The 14,958-nt window shown below is 37.5% G+C and overlaps 1 protein-coding gene across 1 annotated transcript in view; it reads left to right on the top strand.

Annotated features, from left to right (window-relative positions):
- Positions 1–5,628, top strand: part of LOC129000488 (protein PFC0760c-like) — a 48,431-nt gene extending 42,803 nt beyond the window's left edge. Inside the window, exons 6-9 of the mRNA XM_054427450.1 lie at positions 824–992; positions 2,180–2,353; positions 3,962–4,096; positions 5,230–5,628. Coding sequence (XP_054283425.1) covers positions 824–992; positions 2,180–2,353; positions 3,962–4,096; positions 5,230–5,367 — 616 coding nt within the window. The 3' untranslated portion in view covers positions 5,368–5,628. The remainder of the gene's footprint in view (positions 1–823; positions 993–2,179; positions 2,354–3,961; positions 4,097–5,229) is intronic.
- The last annotated feature ends 9,330 nt before the right edge of the window (positions 5,629–14,958 follow it).

Raw genomic sequence — 14,958 nt, 5'->3', positions numbered from 1 at the left:
GGATTAGGTCTATACAATAGTGTCTACTATATATTTCATTGAAATTAGTCCATTGTGGGGGATTTAATTGAAGTGTCATGGAGGTCTTGGTATAAATACTATCAATACTTTGCAAAATCTTTAAACTCTGATCAATCCACTTTTTACTTCAACGTGTTTGTTTAAGACACTTATCCAGCTTTTCTTCATTTAAAGCCTGTATAGTGCTTCCATTCGGATATTTATTAAATTACTCATTTTTTAAAACTGTACACAGTGTAAATAGTTCGTTATTATTTACTGTAAAAAACAAAAGAGCCAACTTGTTTCTAAAACTATCAACTAGACACTATTACTGTTTATAGTTTTGAAATTGTTTTGTTGAAACATACTTTAACAGGGTGTGTCTTTGAAATCTTGTGTGTGATATATAATGCTAAGTGTAACTTTTATAGACGTGTAATAAAATTATATATATATGAAAAAGATCAAATCAAAACCTACCTAGTAGTTTAAATACCTCTAATCAGGGCTGGCTAGAGGAGGGGGGGGGGCTCCGAATGGGGCCCTGTCCGGTCCAATATAGCATTTTTTCAATACTGGACTTAATCAAGAAAATAGGGGCCCCGGGATTGCTCAGCCCAGGGGCCCGTGAGGGCTCTTGCCGGCGCTGCCTCTAATTTTGAAGTACTAGGTACTAGCTATTATAGCTATTAGTGTCAAATAACAAGTGTATCGAGAACTTATCCTTCTATTTTCATTGATTACTTATTATTATTAATATTTATTTGCTCAAACCACAGTTTTACTTTATACTTTTACTAAATATCAATTTGTTTCTCAGGGAAGAGGCAAATACAACAGAAGAACTGATGACAACCGAGAGGGACTTGTCCAACGACATTCACCAGCAAACCACCAACATCAATACTGACTCAGAGACAAGCACTAACAGCAGCAGGGGAGAAGCACAGAGCAGAGCGACATCCAAGAAAACATCCAACAAGAATAAGGTAGATTTAATATGATTTTAATGATTTTTGGTCTTGTTGTGGATCCTTAATATTTTAAAACCATCCTTAAAACACCCTGAAAAGAGGATTAAGTCTTTTTAGGTTCATGCCCTTATTTACCTTGCAGTTGCACTCTCACATAAACCTCTGGGCGCAGAACATAAAATCCAGCAAAGCAAAGTAACTAAGCTACCGACTCGCCAGTAAATGCATAATTGTACCATTTAGCAAAGGGCTAGACAGTCGTTTGTACTTGAGAACTGTTGTTATTAACTGATACTGCATGATGATACCTGGGGGGAAGATTACACTGCGACCTGAAAGATCTACTGTGTCCCCAAAGGCCAAACTAGTCTCCAATCTTTGCCTAGAGAACCCTCTCCAATCCTAACTCCTTAATGAAGTTCAGCGTCAGGAGGGGTTCTATCTGAGGAAAATCTCCAACTGCTACTTGGTGTATTCCCAGGCTCCTTGACCTCAGTCAGCCTGAAAAATACTGGAGTGTGCCAACGACTCATTGTACAGTATACTCCCTCTTATCCGGACACCTTTTAACCGGACATCGGTTTAACCGGACTACACTTGGCGGAAATGACATCTCTTTAACCGGACAATTTTTATTAGCACATCGGCTTAACCGGAATAGATCGGCAGGAAGTGGGCTGTACTGAAACGACTGTTCTCGTGGGAAAGATTTGAGACCAGTAATCACAAGTCTAAATACAATGCTCTCCTAAATTTAAGTAAAATACAGTATTTGAGTTACATGACGAGTATTAGGGGACGTCGGTTTAACCGGAAAACCCGTTATCCGGACTGGCCTCGGTCCCGAGGAGTCTGGATAAGAGGGAGTCTACTGCATTTGGTTCTTGGCCCAAATACCCCTACTCCGGTTCCCTAATTCGTCTTTGAGCCATCGGTATACCACCTGAAGATATGACTCCCGAATAATTTTAGGGTTTTTCCATTCCAGCCAAGTTTATTCCCTAGCTCAACATCAAAGTTCTTTTCAAAGCTGTACTTCCTTACCATAGAATCCCTTGGAAGGTTCGTCAGATCCCTCAGAACTGGGGGGAATAACTCACCGCAAATGCCGTTGTTACCTACTTAGCAAAGAAGCTCTATGAAGGAATTTTCATCAGAATCTATTAAATTAATAATTGGAACAATATAATACTTTGTTTTAGAACCAAACCAAGCAGAGCACCAAGCCCAAGAGCCGACCCCGAGCCAAGGCAACACTCTACGGCCTGTCTACCATCAAGAGAGACGGCAACGTCACTGTCAACATGATGAGTTCTCACACAACCATCAAGACTAGGTTCCTGGTGGGACCTCTCATGCTCAAGGTGGAAAAACAGGTAATAGCCTGAAATTGTTTTATACCTAGCGACTGAATTTACTTATTTAACCTTTTTAAATAAAAAAAAAAACCATGTGGGAACGATTTCCTGATACAGTCTACCCTTGGTAATTCAAACACTTGATGAATCAGAACTTTTGATCACTCAAAATAAAAGCTCAGTCCGTAGAGAACCTCAATATTTCAAAGTTTTACCACGCATTTTGATACACTCGATATTTTGAAGTGCAGGCCGATTTGGAACACACAGTAATTCGAAGTTACGTTGGCAAAACACTCAATTCGAAGGGAGGGATATTTTCTTATAATGAGAGGAAACTATATGTCTAGATCGTGTTAAAACAGTAGTTTTGGTGATTAGAGCAGTAATTGTCTTGTTGGCAGTGTTTCCTTACACAATAAGTTTTTTAGTTCGCTGTGTTCTTGTTGTCGAAGCTGTTTGTTGAGTAGAAGCGTGGCGGAAACATAATTTCTAGTATTGTCATGGAAACTAAGCTTAAGTTACAAATCCCTTTTGTATGATAAATATTTAAATATGATAAAATACCATGTTGTTTAGAAATAAAATCCCTTTCGATTATGGAAAAAAGTAATCACAGCAGTAGAAAAGTGGTAGAGTTAAGTCAGATGTTGCAAAAGCTTTTTCACTATACTATTATGAGTTGAACTGTTTTCGTTATGTGTTTACAACCTGCGAAACATCATATTCTCAACAGCTGTCTATTGTTTACTACTGAAAGTAACATTGTTTACAACTGAAAATTTTCCACTGTCAACAACTTCAAATAGTTGTTATTGTTTTATCAACTGTTTCAATTTTCAACAACTAAAGTAAAATATTAACTTTGAATTGAAGGCATAACCTAAAAAGTCCTATGAGTTTTGTAATGTAGAAAATAATTATTCTTTGTAGTGTAGCGAAAAGTAACGTTCAAAACACAAGTGAAAGTAGGTCTATACATATTCTTGACCATTTAAAGTGCTCGATAAATCTCACACTTCAAACATGGTGTCAAATATGTAATGACTTACTTTCTACTCTTGTTATGAAATATACTATTCCTTTCAATTATATTGTCTACAATCATGAAAAGACAAGGAAAAAATTGTTAGACTCAATGCCTATACGGGAAGAAAATGAACCACAAATTGTGAACATCCTAGACTAGAAGACTAGTTATGTGACTGAGCTAACGTAGAAGGTCAAATGTGTTTGTAAGAAGATGTTTCAAAAAACCATGTCATATGCAAAAGAGCTTAGTTATGTACCTTTAATAATACAGTAAAAAATGAACTCTTAATGATTCAAATGGTTGATTTTTATCCCGATAAATAAAAAATACCTCTTGGTAATTCCAAACTCTTGATGATTCAAATTTGACTGGTCCACCAATTTTGAACTATCAAGTCACTATCAAGACTTTGCTGATTATGCAAACTGTCTTACTGATTTTTGCTGTGCTATATAATACAAGTTTATCGGGCAAGGGGAGGCAAAATGATGGACAGTAAAAGATTGATAATAGGGAGTTATCTCAAATTCTATAAATCAAGTACTGTTTTGGATATTTATCAATTTAGCTGACGATTACCTCACTTATTTCAGTTTGGCCGAGGAGCCAAGAAGGAGCTGCGCAGTGCGACGGCAACAACGGCAGAGATGAGCGGCAAAATGACACTAAAGGTTGTGCAGGGAGGAGCAGCAACACTGTCCAGCATCAGGGTGCTACAGCCTAAACAGGTGGGTGGAATCCACTATCTTTCCTTTGGGACAGGGACTCAATGCTGCATCTGAACCTGAAGATGAGTGCAGGAAAATTAGTCAGGATAGGAACTCTTAATGTCTAGGGAGAGAACACTTATTCCGCTCGGCCATTAGCTTGCTCTCACTGCAACAGGATAGCCTGACAACATTTATCTCGCAGCAACCCTGTTATTCATCCTGATATGGAAAATAACTTATATCTCTAGCCCCTAGATCGCACCACATGTCACTTACATTCTGCGGTGTTTGTTAATTCATGCTGGCACAGAGTAAAGGTTTTTTTACTAATTCTTTGCCTTACAAATCTTTAGGGTTCTATTCTAGAGTAGAATAGATTTTTTTCTTGACCGTACCCTTGTAGGGAATGTGATGTAAGAACCAAATGAAAGGAATTGGCAAAATCTATACTTCATTCTTTGTTCACCGTGCAGTATGGAAGTATGGAGTATCCATTAGTCAAACATTTCAAATGGGAGTTTCTAGGACACTAACCGTAACAACATTAGTTACTATCACAAAACACCTTATGTTTGTGATATTTTGTAATAATTTTTTACAACTACCTACACTCACTCATTTTGGCTATATGAGAGTCAAAATCTAAATTATTACGTTGAAATACAAATCTATAGAATGCAAAGTTACAATTTCTTTTTTGCGCCTTCACTAGAGTCGTAAGGACAGCTAGCCGAACCTTCATGACAGTGAACATAGTTTCCAGTACTGTTAATTGTTGATCATGTCCCGTAAAGCCGGGTTTTCCTAGGCGTGGGACCGGAGTGCAGAGTTTGCACAGAGACAAGAGGCGTCTTGTCTTAGGTAATTTAATGGTACTATTTTCCTAGAAGTGGAGCTATCCTAGTATTGAAATCACTTCTCCGCACTCCTCTTCCGTGCCTAGAGAAACCCGTCTTAAGGTATCAGATACTCCACAGTAGATGAATTTTTAATTGAGTGCAGTTCTAATAATCCTTTCATAACATTTCCGTTACCTATTTTATGGCTCATATTTTTTCTAAGAGCTATGAGTGGAGTAAAATGTAAAAGAAGTCTTGAACCTTTTGTATTTTTTATTTCTTGACTTGTAAAACTGTGTTCTCCGTTTGCAGGTTCGTGTGGACAGCATGGACGACCATGATCGTACAAGAGAGTTTGTCTGGAAGAGGAGCAGCAGCATCGCACACCTAGTGTCTCAGAAGCTGCTGACAGCCACAAGGTCAATGCTGAGACCACCTCCCAAGCAGTAGTGCCAACTTGGATGGCTCCAAAACAAAATGTACCTGCTTCAACAAAGCAGTTCACGTTGCAAAGACTACTAGGAGTAAACTTAAGAATCTCAATGCTAGTAACTAACTAATTAGGGTATACTAAAATTTGTACAAACTGTTTGTGTTTCAATTCCAACTAAATGATATTTGTTAGCACTAAATCTTGATTAAATTTTTAGAAAGTAGGAAATTTGGGATTGTCATACAAAAATGTCATTGTGTTCTGTTTGGAGGAAGATACATTTTTAGAGTATTTTACAATGGAAGTATTCGTAAGACAATTTAGATTTTTACAGTAAACATGCTTTACCTGAAAGTATTTTTGTTTGTTAAACTGATCATACATCAGGTATTTATTTACGTTTGAGTAGGAAGTGTATGAATTGTAAACATTTTTGTAAATATTATTTATTTTATCTATTACAATTTATACAGTTTTCTTACAACAGAGTGTTTATGACTAACTAGCTTATGAAGTTGATCACATTAGGCTATAAAAATATCTAGTTTTAAACAATGAGTACATTATGTGAAGACTTGATGTAGGCTACCTACTTTATTTCAAGACCAAACTTAAAAAATTTCAGCATTTCATATTTGTATTTAATAATATATTTCTACAGACCAAACTTGTTGGTGATCAACCTCTATTACAATATTTATTTCAAATCATCACTTTTTCAATAACACTAGACTGTAGCAAAATAAGTTTTAATAGTATTTATTTATTTATGAAGACATTTATTTATTGTTATTTATTGTAGTAAATAGCTTAGTAACAAGCTTGTTGATTTTGTGTGTGTTATAATAGAAAATAAATATACTGTACTATAAACCATATTTTTTTGTAAGTTACCTTGCAGCTATCAAAACCATCAGACACAAAACCTTTGATGCATCTTATCTTATCTTATCTAACAGGGGCAGGTCGAGACCTTAAAGCACTTCATCCGAAATCGAATTATTGCGCACCCCAGATACTTAATTGCTTTCTTGTTGACCTACAAGTTGAGGCGCCCAATGAATGCCTGTAGCTTCCCAATTAGTTCATCCTCAGGAAGATATCTACCTCTAGCCATATTTCCAAGAGTTATCGATCTAGCGTCAGAGAGCTCGTTACAATCAAAGAGTAAGTGATCAGCTGTCTCTTCTGACCTATCACAGTACCTACAGATCGGTTCACCATCATATAAGCCCATCCGTTGTAGATGTTTCCTGAATCTTCCATGACCAGTTATTAGTTCAACAATTAATTTAATTCTTCGTCTGTCTAGTCTCAAGAGGTCAAAGGCAACCTTTTTGGAAGGCCTAAACAGAGTAAGCTTGCTGACCCTAAGAAGGGGAACATCGACCCAGCGTTTGCGATGCTTTTCCTTGGCCCATGACGCAATCGCAGAACATACACTCTGTTTCGTGAGATGCCACAGAAGGGTTGTGGGCCTAACAGTGATGTCGCAGAGGCAGTATTTGCCAATCTGTCTGCAGCTTCATTTCCTTTAATGCCTGAGTGTCCTGGCACCCAGCAAAGCGTAAGGTCATTTCTCCTACCCAACTCAGACACAGAAGCAAGGCAATCCCACACGAGCCTGGAGTTGAATTCGTAAGAGTTTAATGCTTTTAAGGTCGCTTGACTATCAGTATAGATATTGATTGTTTTGTCTCTGATATCTTTGTTAAGATGTTCTTGAGCTCAAACTAGAATGGCAGTGACCTCCGCTTTAAAGACAGTTGGGTACACCCCCATTGGAAGACAAATACCAGTGCCTCCATTCATCCAATGCACACCTGCTCCAGTGCCCCCATTTTTGATCTTAGAACCATCAGTATAGCATTCTAAGTCACCTGTGGGTATAGGTCCTTTTCCGCCAGACCAATCCTTCCTATCTGGTATTAGTACTTTGAAAGGCTTTCCAAAGGAGTATTTTTTGGACATGTGATCTGAAGGTAAGTCCAATTCATCATTATGAACCTGAACAATTTTGGAGTGCCCTTTATTGTTTCCTGAGGCTATCCATAAGTTTTCGCATATAAGGCGTTGGGCTGTTTTACTTGCTACCACCTTAATATAAATGTCAATAGGTAGCATGTCAAGCAGACAGTCAAGTGCCGCTCCAGGACAGCTACTTACTGCCCCAGTTATCATAATAAGAGCAAGCCTCTGAACTCCTGCTAAAGCTTTAACAGCTATAGTTGATTCCATCTTTGGCCACCACACAAGCGAACCATATGTAAGGGCGGGTCAAACAACAGATACATACAGCCAGTGCAAAAGTTTAGGCTGTAACCCCCATGTGCCACTTACCATCCGCCTGCATGCCATAAGGGACCATTTGCCACGCTCAGTGACTTTTTGAAGATGTGGCCCCCAGTGAAGTGATCTGTCCAAAATTACACCAAGATACTTCACCTGATTCTGCAGCTCTATTACAGTACCCTGCAGTCTTAGTGGGCCGATCCCGTCCAGTTTCCTTCTTCTTGTGAAGGGTACCATTACAACTTTCCTGGGATTTATAGAGAGCCCAACTTCCTGGCACCAACGGTCCACTACCCTTAAAGCTCTATTCATAAGGTCAGTTATGGTTCCGTGGAACTTTCCAACCACAAGGATTGCAACATCATCAGCATAACCTAAGGCGAAAACCCCACTTTCGTTGAGGGTCCTTATAAGGTCGTCTGCTACCAAATTCCAAAGGAGAGGAGAAAGAACCCCCCCCCCCCTGAGGACATCCTCGAGTAGTTCTTGCCTCGATCGTGTCATTATGGAGTGAGAGCCTAACCTTCCTACTGAGAAGCAAGGATTCAATCCATCTACATATTATACCGTGAAAACCTCTTGCTCTCACCGCATTAAGAATCGCTGGAGTAGTACCAGTATTATCAAAAGCACCTTGAATATCGAGAAAGGCACCCAGGGCCACTTCACTGCTCTCTAGAGCTTTCTCAATCTTGCTTACAAGTTGGTGCAACACAGTCTCGCATGATCTTCCTGAGACATACGCATGCTGATTAATATGTAAAGGATGTGTCCTAAGAGCTGTATCCATCATATATCTTGAGACCAACTTTTCTAGGATCTTAAGAAAGAAAGAAGATAGAGAAATGGGTCTAAATGACTTAGGGTCAGTGTAACTATCCCTTCCTGGTTTAGGAATAAATGCGATGCGCGAATTACACCACCCTAAGGGAATGTGTCCTAAGGCTAAGCTGGCTCTGAAAAGTTTACAGAGTGGGTGTATAATTGTATCAAGACCCTTCTGCAAACAAACAGGTCTTACCTCATCAGGACCCGGCGATTTGAAGGGTCGTAATAAGCCAACAGCCCATCTTACCTTGCTGAAGGTGACTATGCGGCAAGCAGTGCTCCACATAGAATGAGTGGCACGACGGCCCAGGTTAGGCCGCTCTGGACTCACCTCCTCCTGCTGCACTTCAGAAACAATACAACCAGGGAAATGAGTTTTTACCATAACCTTTAGTATTTCGGTAGGTTCAAAAGCCATTACACCATCCGGTCCCTCAACGGCACCCAGAGTAACATGCCTGTCTCTAACAAGTACCTTATGTATTCTAGAAGTCTCCTTGATACTATCTAAATTTCCACAAAAATTTTTCCATGAAAGCCTTTTGGCCTTACGTACTGCATGGTTATATTCTGTGAGAGTTGTATGGTATATATCCCAATTATTGGTTATCTTTGCTCGCCTAAAGTGGGCCCTTACTCTCTTCCTAAGAGAGGCAAGTTCAGGACCCCACCAACTAGCCCTGTTGCTCTTTCCCTTGCTCAAAGGACAATTATCCTCAAAGGATGTAACTATGCACCTAGTTAGACGATCTGCCGCCTCGTCAAGCGCATCAACTGTGTTCATAGGAGATGTGTTCAGGTTTGAGGCAATTCCGCCCCGAAGATCAGCTCTGAAGGATGCCCAGTCGGTTTTAACTGGGCTCCTGAATAAGCGAACCTCGCCGCAGAAATTCCCCAACCCGAAGACAATGTGCCTATGATCAGACAGGGATGGCTCAAGGGACACTGACCAGTCAATAATCCTGTCAGCCATACCCGCCGAACACAGGGTAAGATCAATTACCGATTGGCCTATCCTGCTTAAAAAAGTTGGTTCTGAGCCTACGTTTGCAACAAGTAGGCCGCAAGAAGCTATGTATTCTAGAAGTGACCTACCTCGGTTGTTACTATTGACACTACTGTGCAGTAGTGTCCCTGCATCCCCAGGCCGTATTATGGGCATTGGAGTCGCAGCCTATCACGAGTTCGGATCCAGACTCGTGTGCGAGGTCGACCAATCTTATTCTGACCTCGGCCGATGGGAACAGTCCATCGTCGCCCTGTGGCATGTAAACAGAGGCCAGCAGCAGTTTTATGTTGGATTTAGTACATACAGTCTTAATTACTGTTACTTCCCTCGAACAAAGCTCTAGAACTGGATTACATTTTAGCCCCTCTTTAACCCAAATGCAAGTTCTAGGGTGTGGTACAGATGCAGAGAAGATGCTACCCTTTATAGTTCCCATCCCCGCAATTCTAAAATTATTGATCCAGGGTTCCTGAATCAAGGCATAATCTAAGGACTGCTTAACCGTGCTCAGACAGAACACAGCCGTGGCAGCCTTACTGTGTTGTAGGTTCGCTTGAAGGACCTGAGTCATCAGAGGGAGCACCAGAGATAACTCTGAGCTGTATTTTCCCCAGACCCAGATAGATAATCCAGCCACGATCTTTCAGAACCTGCGCATTCATTTCATCAATAGCAAGAACAAGAATCTGATGATCATCCTTCCTCTTCCCACCAATGACGCGCCAGTCCTTTGTAGAAGCACTCACTAATACAAAGAAGATATCAGTAGTGTTGCAGAGCCTGAAAATCCTTGAAAATTAAAAGAAAAGGTTTTATCAACAGTTTATCTACCCTACCATGGGTACCTGATCTGCATTTTGGAGCTTCAGTACCCATATTATTTATTTATTTATTTTTATCATGTCTATCTACGCCAGTGAATTTTACAGTACTGTATTACTATTTGTTTGTAAGAGAACGGTCAAGCAACAAGGGAACTTAATTTTTTGTTTGCTTCCAATCCAAGTGCACTTTGCACATGCACTGGGAATGGGAATGTTGGTACTTCACTAGTGCATACCTACAAAAACTAAACACAAATCACTTTTCTTTTCTAGCTTACAATTACAATTAATTAATTGTTCCATAGTCATTTGGTGCAATGTGATTAGGTCAATCACCCTAAAAAAAGATAAAAAATCAAATCCTTTATCAAATGCTTTATGATTGGCAAGAGTTGGGGAAAGGCAATGTGATGGTGAGGTTTTGTCAGTCCAAGGAGATGAGATGAAGAAGAAAAATCTTGAGCGTGATTGCACATCACTATTCTCTGTATACACTAACTTGGCGTCTGGACCCTTGACTACCTGCGACCGGCCGGGACCGTCCCTTGCTCGCTCACTTCTTGAACAGCTGTTTCCATAATTAGTCACCAAGTCACACCCCCAATGCACTTATTAACTTTTTTGTGCGGGGCGGAATTTTAAATTTTTATCTGTACGAGCAAAAAGTCCATGAATAAATAAGTAAAATGATACCAAACTTGACCATATTCTTATTACGTTTGTAGAACCTACAGGCATAAGTACAGTAGCTACTGAGGAATAGAAACTTTATTAGGGATAGAAATAAAACTGTAATATCGTTATGTATGAATTATTTTTAATTAAATCAGACGTGCACCGCGAATCTGCAAACACAAAAAAGGAATAGTGATTTATATAATTAAATTTCCTAATATTGTTACGGGAATAAAGTTTAAGAAGTAAAAACATGTAAAACGTGTTGAGGCGATGTAGTTTGTCCCAACCTAATTCATATGTTTCTTTGAGTAAATCTAACCAATCACATTTAAGTCTATTGTAAACGTGAAAAGATCTAACCAATCACATTTAAGTCTATTGTAAACGTGAAACACTTTTAAACCGTACGTTTCATTAAGTATACGTAATATTATGTGTTAAAAGGTAAAAAACTAATCGTAAATGCGAGCGAAAGTAGCATTTGGAATGAAAAGTCAAAATTGCGTCATTTTGTACGGGCCAAATGAAACTTAAAATAATCATACAATCATCATGTTTCTAAGGATAGGGCAATTGTCGATAAAAAATTACAGAATTATGTGTATGTGTTGAGTAAATGTTTTTAAGCTAATTAAATTTTTGTATAAAGCGTTGGCCTACGACGGGCCTACCGTAGTTTTTCGGCAGATTATACATATTTCATCAATAGCATTTCAATACGCGATTAATCTAATGACGATACCCCCACGTCAGAGGTCTTAGGACGTGAATCACTCATTTCCCAGAAGACATGGGGGTTGGTTTAAAGATATAAATAACAATATCAACGGTATACATAATATGAATATTTTACCCCCCCCCCCCCACACACGACTCGACATATTTTTAATATGAATAACATTGTTAGGTATTTTGGTAAATTAAATTTAAATACAATTATATCAACCATCAAACAGATAAAAATCATTTAAACGTAAGCTTAACTTAACGGAATATGGTAAAGTTTAGTATCATTTTTCTTAAAATTTCATAAACTTTTTGCTTGTGCAGAAAAAAAATAAAATTCCGTCCCGCACAAAAAAGTTCATAATTGCAGTGGAGGTGCTACTAGGTGACTAATTATGGCAACAGCTGTTCAACGGGGGCGAGAAAGGTTTCGGCCCCGGTCCATCTGCAGGTAGACTAGGGTTCAGACGCCAAGTTAGTGTATACAGAGAATAACAACAAATCATACTTCACAGTTGGATGGTGATCTTGGTTGCCCAAAATGAGGTGAGGTGGGATCTAGAAAATTTGCACACTTAACAAATACCATTGAAGTGGGAGAAATATTAATTTAAAGTAATTTTAGATTCAAGGAAAATCCCAAATGTTGATTACAGACACGGCGTCTCATATTAAGGAGTAGAGGTAACGCTGATGACTGTTTACCTCCTCTTGCGTATCGCCAAATTTCAACCGCTGAGGAACAAGGTACGACAGCAGTGCTGCGATTACCATATCTTCTGGCGTCCACCAATAGTAGTACCGTGTGGTTACGGCACACACCGCTGCAACGTCTGCTAGTAGCATTTTTTTAATTCCGCAACCCCCTTTGATAAGATCAGCTGTTTCATCAGTTAGGATAATTTATTTAAAGCCTAATGATCAGGGACAGCTAGGTCCAGTTTTGAACCATCAAAAAGCTACTAACTTTTCTTTTATACTCTTTTTTTTAATGAAGAGTAAAGCACATCAACAGTCTGAAATCAGGAGGATTTGGATAAGGAAAACTAAATTCAATAATAATACTGTAATTGGTAATTATTTATCAATTTACAACTTTACAGTTACAAAGGCTTCATGTACAAAATATATTTACAGAGATAAAACGAAAAGAAATATACACATCACAATACAGTACAATATACACATTATAAGTAGATTTATGTAAATGTAATAATTACTATAATTTAACAATGGCAGAGATATAAATAGACAATATTGCTACTTAATCACATTATTATGTCTTGAAGATTTATATCACAACCTTTTTTTAAAAACCTGACAAAAATGGAACCCACATTTATAAGTAATAATCGTTAAAAATATAATTTAAATTGGACACTAAAACCTTATTGCCTATGATCTCCAATGATAAAAAATTACTGGAGTTTTTTCACTCAAAATTCTTATTTTATCAAACAAGAAATTTATTCAGATGAGAGCACTTTCTTCCGCAGAGTGTTTAGTGATTGGTTTGAGGGTACTTTTAAGCATGGTCTACTTAAAAAAATAAATATGTGAATACAGTTTTTAATTCAATTTAACCAATGAGACTTTATTTATGTAAAGAAAGGTGTTTCAAACTTTACGTTACTTAGCTTAAACTTCTTTAAACGGGTTAAATTTTTACTTTTTTGCAAATCAATTTATTTAAATTAGTTAATACAGTATTTCTGAAGTACTGCAAGAGCTTTCCATAAAACCAACAAAAAAAGAGATGCATTAAAAATGTAATAAGAAATTTTACTTCAGATATGATTGCATCAAGTTAACTAATTGTTCTTATTTTTCTTGGAAAGTACTTTTATGGATAATTCTCTAAGAATCAGTCAGCATAAATTTTAAGTGCGTAAGTAGGGGTAAGTCAAAAAGTTCAAAATAATACAGATCATTCAAAGCTCATGGGTATTAAAGCTTTGAGAAATATACATTCTAACATATAAAGTTAAAAAAAACTATCAAGACAATTCACAACAAAATTAAAACAGACTAAATTGCAATACTTTTAAATGAACTTCTCCAAAATAGTTTGTTTGTACAAAATAATCTTGCTGGTTATTTTTTGTTTTAACAGAGATTTAGGCTATGGGTACAATAGTAAATATTAACAAAAAAATTCAGTAGATAGGTTTGTTTTTCATCAACGTTATGATACATTCACACATTCACATTTTACAAAACTTAGCACTGTTGCAACAGTGATAGTAATGGTTTTACAAATTTAGTTCCGCATAACCATTTAAATCAGTTTAACTATAATATATGCTTCTAAATAGCTCTTAATATGAACACAGTCGTTCTCAGTAGGTCTTTGAAACGTTACAACATTAGAATGTAAAAAAGTGCAAAAATATTTTTAATACATTTCTATAAGTTTAATTGGCAATATAATCTGATGAACCTGTAAGTAAAGTAATATTATATTAACCTTGTAACATATGACTTATTATTATAAATTATTTGAGATGGGGACGCCACCTAGGTGCATATTTTAACCCAAATATGAGTGAAGGATGAGTGTAGAATGGTGTGAGATGATCTGTGTAGCTTTGTTACTGACTAAGATTAGCTGTTTCATCAGTCAGTATCATTTATATAAAGCCCAATGATTGGGGACAGCTGGGTCCAGTATCGACCATCAAAAAGCTACTGACTTTTCTCAGGATTGAACCGGCGATCTTTTAAGCGTGACCCTCTTATATTATATTTACATTATAGAAGACTATCGGATTAACATCATCATGACAAAGGTCTGAACCAGTTTTACCATCCTACACTTTTTAATCGTAGATAAACCAACTGAAAACAAACCGCATAGTTTTACAAGCATATTTAATCATTTTTAATTGTTTTAATTTACTATCAATGTGTTATAAAATTAGAGATGACATATGATTTTTATCTCAATAAAACAATCAACAAAAAGCCTAACCTAATCTAGCGATGACTAGTATAGTGATATTTACATTACGATTTGGTGATGTTAAAGCAAGAAATAAACTTGTTACCGGTTACTTGTATTGCACAGAGCACCAAAGATGATTGTTTTTATATGTTTCTTTTATTTGGACCAGGGTTGTAATAAGAATCTATGAAGCCATAGTAGTGGCTAGTAGTAGTAGCTCCTAGAGATTGTCAGTCTCTGGGGCTTAGGAGGTTTAGAATTACACAAAGTATTGTTTCAACACGAATAACTCTACCCCTCTACATTC

This window comes from Macrosteles quadrilineatus, unplaced genomic scaffold (genome assembly GCF_028750875.1).
Source record: "Macrosteles quadrilineatus isolate MER2022 unplaced genomic scaffold, UCM_ALF_1.0 Scaffold_8__2_contigs__length_117827958, whole genome shotgun sequence".
NCBI lineage: Eukaryota > Metazoa > Arthropoda > Insecta > Hemiptera > Cicadellidae > Macrosteles > Macrosteles quadrilineatus.
The sequence above is the reverse complement of the archived record's forward strand: the minus strand, read 5'-3'. Positions and strand labels throughout refer to the sequence as shown.